The 14,044-nt window shown below is 42.2% G+C and overlaps 1 protein-coding gene across 4 annotated transcripts in view; it reads left to right on the top strand.

Moving 5' to 3' along the window:
* The window catches only part of PPP1R13B (protein phosphatase 1 regulatory subunit 13B), a 136,185-nt gene that overhangs the window by 33,014 nt on the left and 89,127 nt on the right, over positions 1 to 14,044 (top strand). For 3 of the 4 annotated variants that reach the window (XM_032771610.2, XM_032771609.2, XM_032771608.2), the window contains exon 2: positions 13,221 to 13,368. In XM_032771610.2, coding sequence (XP_032627501.1) covers positions 13,221 to 13,368 — 148 coding nt within the window. Of the gene's footprint in view, positions 1 to 12,347; positions 12,368 to 13,220; positions 13,369 to 14,044 lie in introns of those variants that run through there. The other variant, XM_032771611.2, reaches the window with a different exon arrangement.

The following is a 14,044-nucleotide window of genomic DNA, read 5'->3' as shown; positions in this document are numbered from 1 at the left end:
GACAGGGGTGAGGCCAGCTGCTCATGAATGGAGGGAGAATGACATAACAGGAACTTGGAAAAGGCAGCGAGATGGCTTAATGCTGTCTTCGTTTGCGGTCTGCAGCTGAGAAGTCGAAGGGAATGTCTATACATTAGGTGATGCTATGGGAAGGGGATAGTGTTGAAGATAAATAAAAGAGCTAGTTAAAATCACTTAGAAAAGATGAATCCTGGCAAGTCACCTAGTGCGATAGAAATGGCACCAGAATACTCCAAAGAGTAATAGAGGAAGATCGACCTCTAGCTATATCTTGAAATCATGGAGACAGAGAGAGTCCAAAGACTGGAAAAGCAGGCAAATATAAGTGCCCATGCATAAAAAGGTAAAGTATGAAAACAACCGCGAACTACAGACATTGTAAATTGGAAGGAAATATTCGCAAACGTAAGTACAGGAAAGTCTAGAAATCGCACTGAAGGTGGTAAGGATAGGCAAAGCCAGCATGGATTGTAAGAGATACAAGATCGGTCAAGCAATCTGATCAGCTTTCTTGAGTAGGATAACGAGTCTTGCATAGAGGGCAGATATGCAGTGGATGTTGTAAGTTGCCTAGTACTTTAGTAAGGCATTGATATGGCTGTGATGGATAGTCGTATCGATAAACTAGGCAAATACAAGTTGAGATGGTGCTGCCATACAGCAGTGGGTGGCAGAAAGCTGGATAACCATTACTCCGAGAGTAATTGAATACGCTCCCAACCTGCTGGACAAGAAGAGGGTCGTTTGGACGTGGCCTGTCAATGATCTCACAACGACTAGATTTAGGGCATAGAAAGACCTAAGTTGAGACCGAGACCAAACTGGAGGATATGCAACTGCTGGTTGAGGACAGGTCAAAATCAAAATGATTGGACAAAGTTGGAGATGCTGGAGTAAACCGGAATAAGTCAATAAAGACAAATGACAACGCCCACTAGAAGAACAATAGTTTTCACAATCAGACTGGAAAGACGTCTAGGAAGGATGGCAGAAAGAGATCTAGGGGTCAAGTGATGCGGTCCACAAGCGTAAAATATGAGTCATACAGTGGAAACGTTGCAAAAGAAAGCAACGTGATTCTGATGCATTAACAGGTGTTGTAGGACAGAGTACAGAAGCATTCTACCGCCTACTCTGCGCGGGTTAGGCCTGAAGCTGGATATTGGTGCCAGTTCTGGGCACTTGCATTTCAAGAAATGATGGGGGAGGAAAGGTTGGAGAGTCCCAGAAAAGCAACGAAGAAGTAAGGTCTGAGAACTGACCTGATTGAACGGAAGGCGAAGAATTGGGTTTGTTTAGTCGGGAAGATAGAGAGACTGAGAGGGGACTATGATAGCTGTTTTCAGGTATCTAAAAGGGTGTCATCAGGAGGAGGGAGAAAACTTGTTCACGTTAGCCTCTAATGATAGAACAAGAAGCAGTGGGCTTAAACTGCAGGAAGGGAGATTTAGGTTGGACATTAGGAAAAAGTTCCTAACTGTCAGGGTGGTTGGACACTGGAATCAATTGCCTAGGGAGGTTGTGGAATCTCCATCTCTGGAGATATTTAAGAGAAGGTTAGATAAATGTTTCTCAGGGCTGGTCTAGACAGTATTTGGTCCTGCCATGAGGGCAGGGGACTGGACTCGATGACCTCTTGAGGTCCCTTCCAGTCCTAGAATCTATGAATAAGGATCAGTTCTCTCTGGTTATTTTCACCATGTCCATGCAACCACTAGGTGAACTGGTCAGACAGCCTGGACTCAAGGTGACCTCAATATGCAAGTGAGACACAGCTCTACTTCCTTCACCACATATGACCATACCACAACCATCAAGGTGGACCAGTGTTTTGAACAAGGTCAGCACAAGGATGAAGAACAGCTGGCTGATGCTAAGGAAGACCGAGGTGATGGTGTTGGGCAAAGGAGAGCACTTTGAAGAGTTCTCTGCCATAATCCAGTCGTGTGTGTGTGTCTAAGGTACATACCCACAACTGGCCAATTCAGTGTAATTTAGGAGTACTTTTGAGTTCCTCACCTGATGCTAAGCTGTTACATAGAAATGCTGCTATCATATTGGATTGGTTAGACTCTACTCTCTTCTGGTGGACAATGACTTGACCTCAGTTATTCACATCTTTGTCAGCTCTTGGCTGAACTACCACAATGTGATACATCTGTACTTGAAGCCTTCAGCGCTTAGGAAACTCCAACTAGCACAGACTGCTGCAGCATGTCTCTTTAGCAGAACAAGCTACTGCAAACACATCAAACCCGCTCTCTGCGCTGGTTTCCTTTTAGACTCATCTGTACAGGAGAGAGAATGCTTTTGGAGGCTAGTCTAAGACTGCAGAATGAACTCTCCTGAGCTGGGAAAGGGGAGACCAATTTTTGGGGCTGTTTGCTGTGGGTTATAGGTGTATCTTGTTAACAAGAATGTTTGTTTGTTTTTTGTGCCTGTCTTCTTCCCTTCTCTTTTTTTTTTTTTTCACCCAGAAGTAAATGTGTTTATGTAGAGGTAGATTGTCATCAATCTAAAATTTTGTGGGGCTGTCTTGGGACACAATTTCTATTATGACAAAAACACTAAAAGGCACTGTAGACACATGTTGGCAATGTATAACTGATAGTCTGGGAATCTGCACAAGGTGCAACAGTGTGGCCAAATATGTCCAAGAGTTAGATTTCTTGCAAAAGGATAGGGGATGGGGGGAGAGATAATCAGTGGGGGAAAATTGCCAAAAGGTGACTTTTTTGAATTCTTACTGTTTCTTTTTTTTATCAGATCACTATCCTACATTCATAGAAATATAGGGCTGGAAGGGACCTTGAGGGGTAAACTAGTTCAGCCCCTTGAGATGATTTAGGACCAAGTATACTATCCTTGACCATTCCTGACAGGTGGTGTTGTCTAACCTTTGTTTTCTTAAAAGCCTCTAAACATGAAGATTCTACAGCCTCCCTTAGAAACTTATACCAGAACTTCACTATCTTTGTAGTTAATGTGACACCCTAGCACCCGCTTATTCGCGATTGTCTTACAGTTAGGATATGTTTTGCATGAAGTATGCCTTGTGAGATCTAATTCTAAAAGTCTTGGTCTGCTAGACATTAATATCTTGATTGTATGTGAAGTTATGAAGTTTGGCTATATATGTGTTACTGAAACATGTTGAGGTTGAAAACACCCACAAGCAGCCTTTCGGGTACAACAGTGAAAAGGCTAAACAATGTTAATGGCTTATTGAGGAAATGCACACAAGCACAAGAATTATCCCAGGAACTGTGTACAACAGAAACTGCGCAGAGATAGCACTACACAATGGGAACTGTTTGACCCAAGTCACAGCAAAAGAACTTTCCAGTAAGTGGGAAGAAGATATAAAAGGGGGACAATGACGACATACACTGGGAAACACCTGAGGAACAAAGACTGAACTGGGGGAAGTGATGGTCCCAGGCTAAAGGGATTTCTAGCCTGTGTATGGAAAACCAAGCTGCAAAGCCAAGGCAGCTTGTGCCTTAAGAGTTTGCCAGCCTATTTATCACTCAGGTAGGATGTGAATTAGCAAATTCTCACCCTATCTTGTATGTTAAGATCAGTTTGCATTTTTGTTTATTTACTAGGTAATCTGCTTTGATTTGTTTGCTATCACTTATCAATCGTTTTATATTTCAATTCAAACCAGTATGCGTTTTAACTAAGGTGTTTGGGGAAAATCTCAGCTTGGTTGCCACAAGTGTGCATGGCCTTCTTCACACTGAAGGAGAAGTGGACCAGGTGATAAACCTATATACTGGGCAGATTTAACCAGGGCAGGATGGTATTGCTCTGGGGTCTGAGGCTGGTCATTAGAGAGCCTGCATGTAACTGCAGCTAGGTGTGTCCCTACCTCTTTGAATGCTGGTGAAAGTGAAAGCTTGGAGGGCTTTGCAACTTGACACAGCAGCACAGTGAGAGGGAGCCACGGCTGGTGGGTCAGAGGGCTCAGTTGTACCTCAGTTCCAGGTGGCACCCTGGGGGGGAACCAGTCATTTAGCTTTTCCTAATATCTAATCTAAATCTTCATTGCTGCAGATTAAGTAAATTGCTTCTTATCCCACTTCAGTGAGCATGGAGAACAGTTGATCCCCATCTTTATAACAGTCTTCAAATATGTTAAGGGCTATCAGGTCTGCCTTTAGTCATTGTTTCTCAAAACTAAACGTGTCATGCCGTGCCCTGCCCTCTGCCTCCACCCTGCCCCCCCCACCCGCTTCTTAAACCTTTCATAATAGGTCAGGTTTTTCTAAACCTTTTATCATATTTGTTGCTGTCACTCTAGACCTCATCAGTTTGTCCACCTTTTTCTTAAAGGGTGGCACTCCTCAGCTGGCATACTGTGTCCAGTTCAGACACACATGTTCTCTCCTTTGTCTGTCTTACAACAATCCTACTAATACACCCTAGAATATTAGCGCTTTTTTTTTTTTTTTTTGCAACTGCATCACATTGACTCTGACTCTCATTTAATTTTGTGATCTACTGTAACTCCAAGAACCTTATCAATAGTGTCTAGCCAGTTATTTCCCATTTTGCAGCTATGCATTTGATTATTCTTTCCTTAGTAAATAGAACATAACGTTTATAATCTGTTTTGGTTTATGCCCTATCTTTATTTTGTTTAAAAGCTCTTGGTAAAACTGAACTTTAATGCAACCTCAAGTAGCAGGGCTGTAGTTGGGAAAGGCGAGGTTGAAGAGTGCCTTGCACTTGAAATGAAATGTGGTGTGGTTTGTGGTGTGGTTTCTATGGTGTTTCTGGGAGTACGTGGAAGTTTTGTGTTATAGTCTTAGACCTTTTCTGAGACTCAGTCCATCTCATTCACAAATTCTCCATCTTGTAATGGACAACTCAGTTTAGTCACAGACAGAGTTTGCTGATCAGTCCTCATCCTGGAGCTGTAGGCAATATTTTTAGATACCTTGGGCCCAACCATTAAGTGCCTTGAAGGTGAGGACCAAGATTTTGAATGGGGTCATGATCTTTGTAGGGGTAGTGCCCAGGTCTTTCTCCAGTCTCACATAAGAGAGGAAAATGGGATTGTTCTATGGAAATATCTTTGAACTCTGCTTAGAATCTACTATCTCTGTCTCTGGCTAACATATTTGAGAACAGATCAACCTCACCCTGCCTTTTCTTCCTTTTGGAAAAGGAGGAGGACTATCTCTGTCTGCCCCTTCCACACCAGAGCCTCCAGAATTCAACAGTGAGTGTGGGGGCAATCTGATAATGGTAGTAATGCATATGTACAAGAGTCTAGCCACATATATTTGGGATCATGCTTCTCAAGTTAATGACTTGTACAAGATAATTTGGTAAAACTCAAACATCATTTTGGTTACCCTTTTATCTGAAAATGGGAAAGATAAATGGGACAACAGGAAGGAAAATGTAGTTACTAGTCAAAGTCTTGCGATTGACAGCCCTAAAAAAAGATAATTAACTCACATGATTTATCTCAAAACTAACTCAATTAAAATAATTGTGATTGATCAGTATTTAACAGTGCAATTAAAATACCAATTTAAATTATGTTTGGATGTTTTTTCTACATGTTCAACTATATTGATTTAAATTAAAGCACAGAATACAAAAATACAGTGTTCATTTTATATTTGAGATTACAAATATTTACACTTTAAAAAAAGAAACAAGATTTAATATTTTTCAGTTTGCACTATAGCACTTGTATGAGGTAATCTCTTTATTGTGATAATGCAACTTGCAAATGTAGGTTATTGGTTGGTGTTTGCACTCAAAAACAGTTATGTAACAATCTAAAACTTTGGACGTGTAGGGTCTAATCAGTCCTATTTCTTACTCAGCCAATCACTAAGACAAATAAGTTTGTTTACATTTACAGGAGATAATGCTGCCTGCTTCATATTTACACCTGAAAGTGACATAGCACTTCAGTAGCCAGCATTGCAAGCTATTTATGTACTAGCTATGAAGGGGCATACAAATGTTTTTAGCATGCTTTGACCACCATTCCAGTGGACATGTTTCCATGCTGATGATAAAACCCTTAATTTGTGACAGTTCTCCTCGAAGGAGTTCAGTATGTCTCCTGCTCTGTGGTTTTGCAACCCAGCATATGTTATGGCAACCCAGCATATGTTCAGTTTAAGACTGGGGAGGGCAAACTATGGCCCACAGGCAGGATCTGGCCCATCAGGGCTTTCAGTCCAGCTCCCGGAAGTGGCCGGCACCACGTCCCTGCAGCCTCGGGAAGGAGGAAGCAGAAGGCTCTTTGCGCTGCCCTCGCCTGTAGGCACCCCCCCCCCAGCTCCCATTGGCCAGGAATGGAGAACCATGGCCAATAGGACTTTGATGGTGGTACCCACAGGTGAGGGATGCATACAGCATAGCCACCTATCCCACTCCACCCCCAGGAGCCACTGCTGGACATGCTGGCCACTTCCGGGAGCGGCATAGGGCCAGGGGGGACAGGCAGGGAGCCTGCCTTAGCCCTGCTGCACGCTGTTGCCACCCCAGAGTCTCTTGAGGTAAGAGGTGTCGGGCCAGAGCCCCCACCCCAAACCCCTCCTGTACTCGGCCCCCTAACCACCTGCCTTGAGCTCACACTGCACCCTCCTGCACCCTAACTCCCTGCCCTGAGCCCCCTCCCGCACTCTGTGAATTGTTACAATTGTAAACACTTTTTTTAAAAAATGTAGGGCCTGATTATGGTCTCAGTTACTGATTTTAAATCTGTTACTTCTGCATCCCAACCCCTTGCCCTGCACCCCATCTACACCTCTCCCTCCCTCCTGCCCCAGCCCTGCATTCATGGCTCTGCATAAAATTTCCCCACCCAGATGTGGCCCTTGGGCCAAAAAGTTTGGCCACTCCTGATTTTTAAGAACACTTCCATTGCAGATTTGACAAAACACAAAGGTACAAATATGATTTCTAAGGATAGCTATAGCACTTGACCCAATGTCTAAGATTCTGAAGTACCTTCCAGAATGGTATTCTGTTTAACAGTGCCTTTAAAACTGCAATTAATCATTAATTTTTAAAAATCATTTAACTGCCCTAGTATTTTTATTTTAATTTATTCTGTCCATTGCTTCATCATCAGATTTTGTAATTCTTAATCTGACTTTTCCAAATAGACAAAATATCATGTGGACATATCATTACATTTTTCTGCATGTAATTTTCATATAATTCAGTTTTCAGAAACCTCATTTGGATGGAAATGAAGTTTTAGGTGAAAAGCCAGTTTCTTGTAAAACAGCAAACCCATGTAGTAGGCTGCTTTTTAAAAGGTTTGAGTCATTTCCCCTTCATCCCCCCCACACCACCACCAATTTAACTTTTTTTTTTTTCCCCCAGTTTGTTAGGTTAAAAGTAGGAATCCTGTTAAAAGAAATTAATGTGTGACTTATTTAAATATCATAACATTAAAACGTATCTCGAAATAGCATAGCACTATATGAACAAGCTGTCAGAATGCAAGAAAGTATTTCAGTTTCAGGAAGTAGGACATCAGAAAGCGTGCATTTGTGTTGAAATGTACTGAAGCCTGAAAGCCTTTCCTGTTAACTGATTAAGTTGGTAAATATCACTGAAGGGTAAGGTACTATTGGGTTTCTAGGCACTAAAGGGTAAGGTAGCAAAAGGATTTTATGCACTGTTTTTAAAATTGCAGTTTAAGACATCGGTTGGCAAATCTAATGCTTTGGATCTTGGAGAAATACAGCATAGCATTTGTAATAGAAAATATTTAGTTCAAATATTTTTCAACTAAATGAAAAGTACTACGTAAAGGAAAAGATGTATTTATCTCTGTCTGCTGTGTTTACTGAAGTAGTATCTGAGTGCAAGATCTAGTGAGTAGTTCAAACAATACTGCATGTTCTTTCTTCCCCTCCTCATTAATAATAAATAATCATATTACTGTGGGAAGAAATGGCGGAGAAGCATTTCATTTTTAAAATTAAGGGTTGTGGTTTTTTCTTGGCTCTCCTAGGAAGATTTTTCCCAGTCATAGGCCAGCTGCCAACAGAGCTGTCTCCTGTCAGTTTTCCTCTTGATCTAGATAGATAGTGTTCCTGAGACGTGCAGCTGATGTGGTAAATATTAGGTGCAGAGGTAAAGGCAATTTCTTAGAGACCCTCAGCCCATGGAGAGCAAAGAAAATAAGAGCGACATCTGAAACTTAACTTGGTATTGAGCAAGGAACCAATGCAAGTATTGTGGTCCAGAGATGGTTTACTCATGAATATTTTTGGTTCATCCTCATTGTGGCATTGTTCCCAAGTATCATGAATTGCACTAATCAAGCAGGAAGGATATGGAAGCATGGATTAAAGTGGCAAAATCCTTCTTTATCAGGAACAGCAACAGTCTCATAGCAGGAGCAAGTATTTTGCAGTTGTTTCCATTTGAAACCCCATTATCCATAGATATAAGGACTTGTTAATTCCTCCATGCCTTAGTGAAGAGGTAAAGAAGCCTTTTCCATAAGGATTAAAATATTCTATATGGACAGGGCCCTATGGACACACTGGTTCAAAATCTGAGGTGGAAGCTCTTAGAATAAATGAATGTTGCTTCAGAATTTATCACCAGGAAATATGTCATTATGATCCCCTCGTCCACACCCAGTCACACATAGGTATGGCTCACAGTTGAAAATACTGATGCAAAATTTTTTATTTTCAACCATAATTGTTTTTGAAAAGGTTTTTCCCTGTGTTCTCCAGGTGATCTGTTCCACACTTCCTTCCTATCCATATGTATTTGGAAAGCTTATAGTTGTTTCAGCAGCATATTTGCCTGTCTGAAGGCCTCAGTTGCTGCACTGTTCTCTGGGCTGCCTAGCTTTCTCCCTATACTTCTAGTCCCCAGTTGCAAGTTAAACTCCGCACTGGTTCCCTATCCTGGCTATATGGAACAGTGCAAGGAACATTGTGGTGAAAGCTGCAGAACAACAGAAAGTTGAAGGCAGGTCCCAGCAGGGCAGGTAGATAGAAAAAAATAAATAAAAATTGGGCACTTAACTGCAGTAAAAATGGTGAATTTCGGTTCCAGGCTGAATTCCATGTCATAGTGGGGAAAATGTCAAATTGCATACTGTAAAATTCATGGTGACCTGATTTTGAGATGAATGGGACAGATCATACTTCACAAGACTGTTTGTTTGGTTTAGGCTGTCTGCAGATGCAGGCAGGTACCATTGTATTGATTTTACGCTATTTTCATGTCATGGTTACAAATTTCATGACCTGAAAGACTGGGAGCTTGAGTCTTGATTTTTTTTATTTAAAAAATCAAGATTCCAGTAAAATATTCAGGTACAAAGGGTGAATTCTGCAATAAATTCCACAGCCCTGGAATACTGTGATCATGTCTGAGTCTTGTATACCCTAGGAAAAGTCAAATATTTAGTTCACTGACAGTGCTAATGATAGTTGAAGCTATTGCATAGGTACAAGCGTGGTGGTTGGTTTGTTTTTTTTTTTACACTGTATCTACTCAAAAGATGGCTACATCTCATCTACACTATAGCTTCCTGCGTTGTTACCACTGGTGGAGAATTACAGGTCTGAATTTGTCCAGTGTAGGTTCATCTTTAGATTAGTACCTTTCCAACACTGAAATGTATTGACTTCAAAGACTTCAGTATATTGGGGAGGAGATGGCTGAAGGGCAACAGTAGTATAGAGGACTGAGCAAAAAGCTAAAAGCTGGGGAATTTGGCTTCTATTGTTGCCACTTGTTTGCAGTTTTGAATCACTTACTGCAGGGGTCGGCAACCTTTCAGAAGTGGTGTGCCGAGTCTTCATTTATTCACGCTAATTTTAAGGTTTCGTGTGCCAGTAATAAATTTTAACGTTTTTTAGAAGGTTTTCCTATAAGTCTATATAATATATAACTAACTAAACTATTGTTGTACATAAAGTAAACAAGGTTTGACACATCATATAAAATTAAATTTAAAATGCAGAGCCCCCAAAGCGGTGGCCAGGACCCAGGCAGTGTGAATGCCACTGAAAATCAGCTTGTGCGCTGCCTTTAGCACGCGTGCCATAGGTTGCCTACCCCTGACTTATTGTCTTAGTTTCTGGCTACAAAACTATGCAAATATCATCCCCTTTCAGAAAGTTTGTGCGAGGTCTGTGAATAGAGATTGTTACGAGTGTAAGTATTGAATTTCTATCCTGCTCATGCAAAGTGTAACATAAGTCTATTTGGATGGATGGTACTCAGTTAATGAGAAGGTATAGAATATTTTTGTTTCATCTTCATTGTTCAATGTCTAGCCCTAGGCCTTTTACCGCACAGTGCATACTATGTAAACCAGGGGTTCTCAAACTGTGGGTCAGGACCCTCGGGGTCACAAGATAATTATATGAGGGTGTTGCGAGCTGTCAGCCTCCACCCCAAACCATGCTTTGCCTCCAGCATTTATAACGGTGTTAGAGTGTGTGGGGTTTTTTTTGTTTGTTTGGTTTTTTTAAAATTTATAAGAAGGGGTCGCATGTAGGCTTGCTATGTGAAAGGGGTCACTAGTACAAAAGTTTGAGAACCACTGATGTAAACCTTGCTCTGTAAATCATTAACTTCCTCAAACTCTTATGGCTCTCATAACTGCAGTAATGTTTCACAAACATTGATTCTTCATAAAACTCCTGTGAGGGGGTGGTGTTATCCCCTTTTACAGACTAAGGGTGCCTAATTTGAGTTACCTAGGACCTGATTTTTTTCAGAATATTTAGCACTATATAGTACTCTATATATTCCAGCCCAGCTGCCATTCATTTCAGCTGCAGCCCTAAGTGCTCAGCACTTACGCACATTTGACCTTAATGCAGTGGTCTCAAAGTCCCAGCCCGTGGGCCATTTGCGGCCTGAGAACCTACCCAGTGTGGCCTGTGGGGCTCCAGCAGTTTTGGGGTTGGGTCTCTGCCTTGGCCCCACCTGCTGCCCCATGGCACTCTCCTTCCCTGTGTGTCCTCCAGCTGATTTAAAATGGCCCGGGGTCCCACCCACCACCAGTAGCACTGCAGAGCTGAGCAGCTTCCTGCAAGTTTGCTCCATGTGGCCGCTGGCCCCTCCCTGCGGCCCCCGGGCAGGACGGGGCTGTACCTCCATGCGCTGCCCCTGCCCTAAGTGCCCCTGTGGCTAATGGGAAGCTACGGGCTCAGTGCCTGGGGGCAGCAGCACACCGAGGTCCCCCCAACCTGCCTTGGAGCCCCAGGTAAGCGCCGGAGTCCCCTGACCCTCTCCCCCCTCTTCCCTCCCAGAACCTTTAACCCCACTCGTACCTCTTGCCCCAGCCCAGAACCTGCACCTAGTGCCCAAATTTCATCCCAGACCCTCTCCCCCACCCAAACTTCTTCCCAGAGCCCAACCTTTCACCTCAGTCCCCTACCCTAGACCACCTCACCAACCCAAACTCCCTCCCAGAGCCTGAGGCAGGTGGGGGGCAGAGTTTTGGGGGACACATTCTGGGTGGCATGAGTGACATTATTGGCCCACTGGGAGGATTTGAGGACTGGCGCTGGCTCTAAGGTAAATTGAGTCTTAGACCCTTGCCCTGGGGACTCTAGTATGGCACCCATAGAATGAGGAACAAGCAATGACCATATCTGAAATTTTGTTTTTTGTTTTTGGTAAGTGAGTTGATTAGAATCACACAGGAATTCTCTGACCGAGGCAAGGATAGAATCCAATTCATTGAGACAGTATTCAACTTCCTTAACTGTGAGACCTTCCTTTTTCTTTCCAAAATCATTCACTACACATCTTTCAACTTCCTCAACAAATGAGGCAGGGATCCTACAGACAGACTCCTTTAAAACAACCCTAATTCACACCCTGAGCAGATCCATCCAGTGCACTGAAGGAGGCAGGGGACCTGTGGAAAAAGTATCTGATAACTTAATTAAAAACTGTATCTTAAAGCATTCACATTAAATTGTGACACTTCATAACTTTTTTGAATGCTTGAAGTTGCAACTTTAATATTTCATTGTGGTTTTGTGTGTCTGTAGAGTCCTAGCTTTTTAAGAAGTGTACTGAAAAAACAAATTCCATCATGTAACAGCATATTGATGATCACTGTGAATATCAGCAGAGTTGGCATCTTTAGATCCACCAGAGGCGCCCCCAGCTTTGCTTTCCTTCGCCTCCCCTCTGAGGCTACAGCTGCCTCGTGGGAAAAGCGTATCTCTTCCTGATGAACCACTTGAGCTTTTTATATGTTCCATGCAGGTTCTGGTGCTGCTGAGAAGGCAGCATCTGCTTTTCCCCAGGGAGATTACTGATGAATCCGGGAAGCTGAGAAGCAGATACTATCTCCCAGGTTCCAGGGTGGCTAGAACATATAAAAAGCTCATATAGTTTGTCAGAAAGACGCAGATGGCTGCTGTCTCAGGAGGCGAGGCACAGCTTGCCCTGGTTATACCTGCTGACTATGCTGTCACTTCTAGAGCCTGGCCACACCCTGGCCTGGAGGCAGGAGCCATTACAAGGAAAAGTCCAGCTTCATCTTGTACTCCCTGGTTGGAGTGCATGTGCTCATTTGCCCTGTAGGGATGGCTTGCTAATGGGGGCTGCAAGGGAGTGGATAGAACATGCTCAGTCTCTGTGGGAATGGCATGTACGCAGTCTAGTTAGCTTTAGCAGCTGAGAGGCTCAAGTGAGCTTGGTAAGGAGGGAATCTTAGAAGTGGTTTGTTTTTAGATGTTAGCAGGTTTGCTGGACATGTGCAAACTGGATGTTTTTGTTCTGGTTTTTCCAAATGTATAGGTTGGTCAAATTTAGATGGATTTTCACAGGGATGGCAAAAGCAAATCTGACACCAAAGGCACCCCTAAATTTCAGGTTCCTGCTCCAAAGATTGGGGGTGCTAGAATGTTTCAAAGAAAAGGTCTTGAATCTTTTAATATAGGGAAAAATAGTTTTGTCCTAACTTCACTTTCTGCAACAGCTGAACCATTTTGGCTGGAACTTTATTAAAAAAAAATTAATACTCAGCTTGAGGCAAACACCCAGGATAGAACGTTTCATTCCAACAGTTAAAGGAATTGAAAATGAGGTCTTTAAATAGGAAGTGTCAGGAAACTTTCATATCAGTTTAAAGGAAGATTGTATAAAACTGGGCTCTATTCCTGTTTGGCATTGTTTTTAATTATTGTTGTATCACTCTCTTTCAGATGATATTAACTGTGTTCTTGAGCAACAATGAACAGATTTTGACAGAAGTTCCAATTACACCAGAAACAACCTGTCGAGATGTTGTGGAGTTCTGCAAAGAACCCGGTGAAGGAAGTTGCCATCTGGCTGAAGTGTGGCGTGGAAATGGTAAAGGAAGTGTTCTTTGGTAACAGATATTAATTTCGTATTTTAACATACAAATAGAGGTTTTATTACTGATTTTTAGTTATTTTGCTTTTGCTAGAGAATTTTTGCAGAATAGTAAGACTTCAAAAAGTCACAGCTGTAAAGATAAATATAACCCTTGCTAATTTTTTTTTCCCTTGTCCCTTCCTAGCTTGGAATATTTTAATAAAATGTACATGGAATGCAGGAGACAAATAATAAACGTCTCTAAGGTTATGTGAGACTTCAGATTTTTAGTCTAAACAGTTATACTGAACATTTTTACTTAAGCAGAAATTTAGTTTTGTAAATTTATTCATTTTGGGCTTGTGATTACCTTGCTTATGTACACGCATTCATGCCGCTCTCGTTGAGCTAGCCCATGTATAAATAGCAGTGTAGCTACAATAGCGTGGGTGGAGGCATGGTTGACGTGTGCTGAGTACGAATTCACCTGAGACCAATGGGGAGATAGAGATAATATTCAGCTCAGCTGTGCTGCTGCACTCTATCTTCCTCTTTTCATGGAAGCTTAATTTCTGGTGATAGCCAGTGCTTCTGGCTCTGGGTTGTGATGTCTTGTATCTAATTTTCCATAAAGAAGTGTTGTGGTTTGTTTTGTTTTTTTTTTCCATACGTGTCTCAGTCTCCTTGTTTA

The sequence above is a fragment of the Chelonoidis abingdonii genome, chromosome 4 (assembly GCF_003597395.2).
Source record: "Chelonoidis abingdonii isolate Lonesome George chromosome 4, CheloAbing_2.0, whole genome shotgun sequence".
Taxonomy (NCBI): domain Eukaryota; kingdom Metazoa; phylum Chordata; order Testudines; family Testudinidae; genus Chelonoidis; species Chelonoidis abingdonii.
This window is presented reverse-complemented; position numbering and strand designations above follow the sequence as displayed.